Source organism: Garra rufa, chromosome 17 (assembly GCF_049309525.1).
Source record: "Garra rufa chromosome 17, GarRuf1.0, whole genome shotgun sequence".
NCBI lineage: Eukaryota > Metazoa > Chordata > Actinopteri > Cypriniformes > Cyprinidae > Garra > Garra rufa.
This window is the reverse complement of record NC_133377.1, coordinates 39,319,310-39,322,358: the sequence shown is the minus strand read 5'-3', so window position 1 is coordinate 39,322,358 and position 3,049 is coordinate 39,319,310. Positions and strand designations below refer to the sequence as shown.

At 37.8% G+C, this 3,049-nt stretch overlaps 1 protein-coding gene across 1 annotated transcript in view; it reads left to right on the top strand.

Moving 5' to 3' along the window:
• LOC141290140 (uncharacterized) overlaps window positions 1-2,681 on the top strand; it is a 9,218-nt gene extending 6,537 nt beyond the window's left edge. Inside the window, exon 4 of the mRNA XM_073822346.1 lies at window positions 2,176-2,681. Within this exon, the coding sequence (XP_073678447.1) occupies window positions 2,176-2,546 (371 nt within the window). The 3' untranslated portion in view covers window positions 2,547-2,681. The remainder of the gene's footprint in view (window positions 1-2,175) is intronic.
• Window positions 2,682-3,049: the final 368 nt, after the last annotated feature.

The following is a 3,049-nucleotide window of genomic DNA, read 5'->3' as shown; positions in this document are numbered from 1 at the left end:
TCACGATATGTGCTCCGAAATCCCGATCTGAATCAAAAGGTTCACAAACCTGTTCCGAATGTTTGTCTGAATCAAATAATTCACTATATGTGCTCCGAAATCCCGATCTGAATCAAAAGGTTCACAAACCTGTTCCGAATGTTTGATCTGAATCAAATAATTCACTATATGTGCTCCGAAATCCCGATCTGAATCAAAAGCTTTATGAACCTGCTCTGAATATTTGATCTGAATCAAATAATTCACGATATGTGCTCCGAAATCCCAATCTGAATCAAAAAATTAACGATCCTGCTCTGAATGTTTGATCTAGAGCAAATAATTCACGAACCTGCTTTGAATGTTTGATCTGAATCAAAAAATTCATGATATGTGCCCCGAAGTCCCGATCTGCATCAAAAAATTAACGATCCTGCTCTGAATGTTTGATCTAGAGCAAATAATTCACAAACCTGCTTTGAATGTTTGATCTGAATCAAATAATTCACGATATGTGCTCCTAAATCCCAAACTGAATCAAAAGGTTCTTGAACCTGCTCTGAATGTTTGATTTGAATAAAAAAATTCACGATATGTGCTCCGAAGTCCCGATCTGCATCAAAAGGTTCACAAACCTGCTCCGAATGTTTGATCTGGATCAAATAATTCACAATATGTGCTCCGAAATCCCGATCTGAATCAAAAGGTTCTTGAACCTGCTCTGAATGTTTGATTTGAATCAAATAATTCACAATATGTGCTCCGAAATCCCGATCTGAATCAAAAGGTTCACGAACCTGCTCCGAATGTTTGTCTGAATCAAATAATTGACGATATGTGCTCCGAAATCCTGATGTGAATCAAAAGGTTCATGATCCTGCTCTGAATGTTTGATCTGGATCAAATAATTCACGATATGTGCTCCGAAATCCTGATCTGAATCAAGGGTTCACGAACCTGCTCCGAATGTTTGTCTGAATCAAATAATTGACAATATGTGCTCCGAAATCCCGATCTGAATCAAAAGGTTCACGAACCTGCTCTAAATGTTTGATCTGAATCAAATAATTCATGATATGTGCTCCGAAATTCCGATTTGAATCAGAAGCTTTATGAACCTGCTCCAAATGTTTGATCTGGATCAAATAATTCACGATATGTGCTCCGAAATCCCGATCTAAATCAAAAGGTTAATGATCCTGTTCTGAATGTTTGATCTGGATCAAATAATTTATGAACCTGCTCCGAATGTTTGTGCTGGATCAAATAATTCACAATATGTGCTCCGAAATCCCGATCTGACTCAAAAGGTTAACGATCCTGTTCTGAATGTTTGATCTGGATCAAATAATTTACGAACCTGCTCCGAATGTTTGTGCTGGATCAAATAATTCACAATATGTGCTCCGAAATCCAGATGTGAATCAAAAGCTTCACGAACCTGCTCCGAATGTTTGTCTGAATCAAATAATTCACGATATGTGCACCGAAATCCCGATCTGAATCAAAAGCTTCACGAACCTGCTCCGAATGTTTGTCTGAATCAAATATTTCATGATATGTGCTCTCCGAAATCCCGATCTGAATCAAAAGCTTCACGAACCTGCTCTGAATGTTTGATCTGGATCAAATAATTCACGATATGTGCTCCGAAATCCCGATCTGAATCAAAAGCTTCACGAACCTGCTCCGAATGTTTGTCTGAATCAAATAATTCACGATATGTGCACCGAAATCCCGATCTGAATCAAAAGCTTCACGAACCTGCTCCGAATGTTTGTCTGAATCAAATATTTCATGATATGTGCTCTCCGAAATCCCGATCTGAATCAAAAGCTTCACGAACCTGCTCTGAATGTTTGATCTGGATCAAATAATTCACGATATGTGCTCCGAAATACCGATCTGAATCAAAAGCTTCACGAACCTGCTCCGAATGTTTGATCTGAATCAAATAATTGACGATATGTGCTCCGAAATCCAGATGTGAATCAAAAGGTTCATGATCCTGCTCTGAATGTTTGATCTGGATCAAATAATTGACGAACCTGCTCCAAATGTTTGATCTGAATCAAATGACTCCGATATGAGCTTTAAAGTTCCAATTTGATCATTTTTTAAGCTACATACTGAACAATTATTTTCTATCTTTATTGAGTGCCCTCTTAATTTTTGTGTCTCATTTCCCTCCATCAGAGCCCTGCCAAATCAGTCTGGAGGTGAAAGGATACGACTTTATTCTGATGGTGAGATCTGAGGCCGAAATCCCCAACGAACTGAAACGGACGCAGGAGAACATCACCGAGCTGAGCCGAGCCACCAAAACCGTCATCTCCGTCAGCACTAAACTCCACGAGATGATCGACTCGCTCCTAAAGGCCGAGGACAGCATGATCAGTCAGATCGAAGCTGCTGAATCTAGACACCAGGAGCAGAAGAGGCTGTTAGACAACCTGAAGGAAAACCTCAGAGAAACTCGGAGAGCCAAAGAACTGAGTCCGAAGTACAGGAAAGAGGCTGGAAATCTCCTCAATGAGGCTGCACTGCTCTCTGGAATCACACCATGAACTGAGTTTGTCTCCTAATATGAGCTTTTGGCAAATATGAAGAATTTTATAATGCTAAACAATGAAGAAAATACTTTTTTTTAGTCTTAGAAGTGGGAAATTGTAATGTTGCCGTAGCAAATAACACAATAGCAGTACAAATATACAATATACATAAAATTATATTAAAATTATTTTATCGAATACATAACATGTTACATATGTATTATAGTACATAAAACCTGACCAGAGCAGTAGCGCAAGTAGCCTAATGAATAATATTGTGTTAGCTGATGATGGACTATGATATCCGTTTTTCAGTATTTAAATGTTAATAAAGAACTGTCCATTTGTCCACTATAATCATATTTAAAACATAAATAGACTTAATAAGAAAAATTGCTGAGAACAAACATTGGAAGGCATAATGAAGGGATTTATTATTATTTAAGCTCTTTGGTATATTTACTTACGTGTATTTTAGTTTCTGAAAGCACTTACATACTTCAGAATCTGTCCTTGTA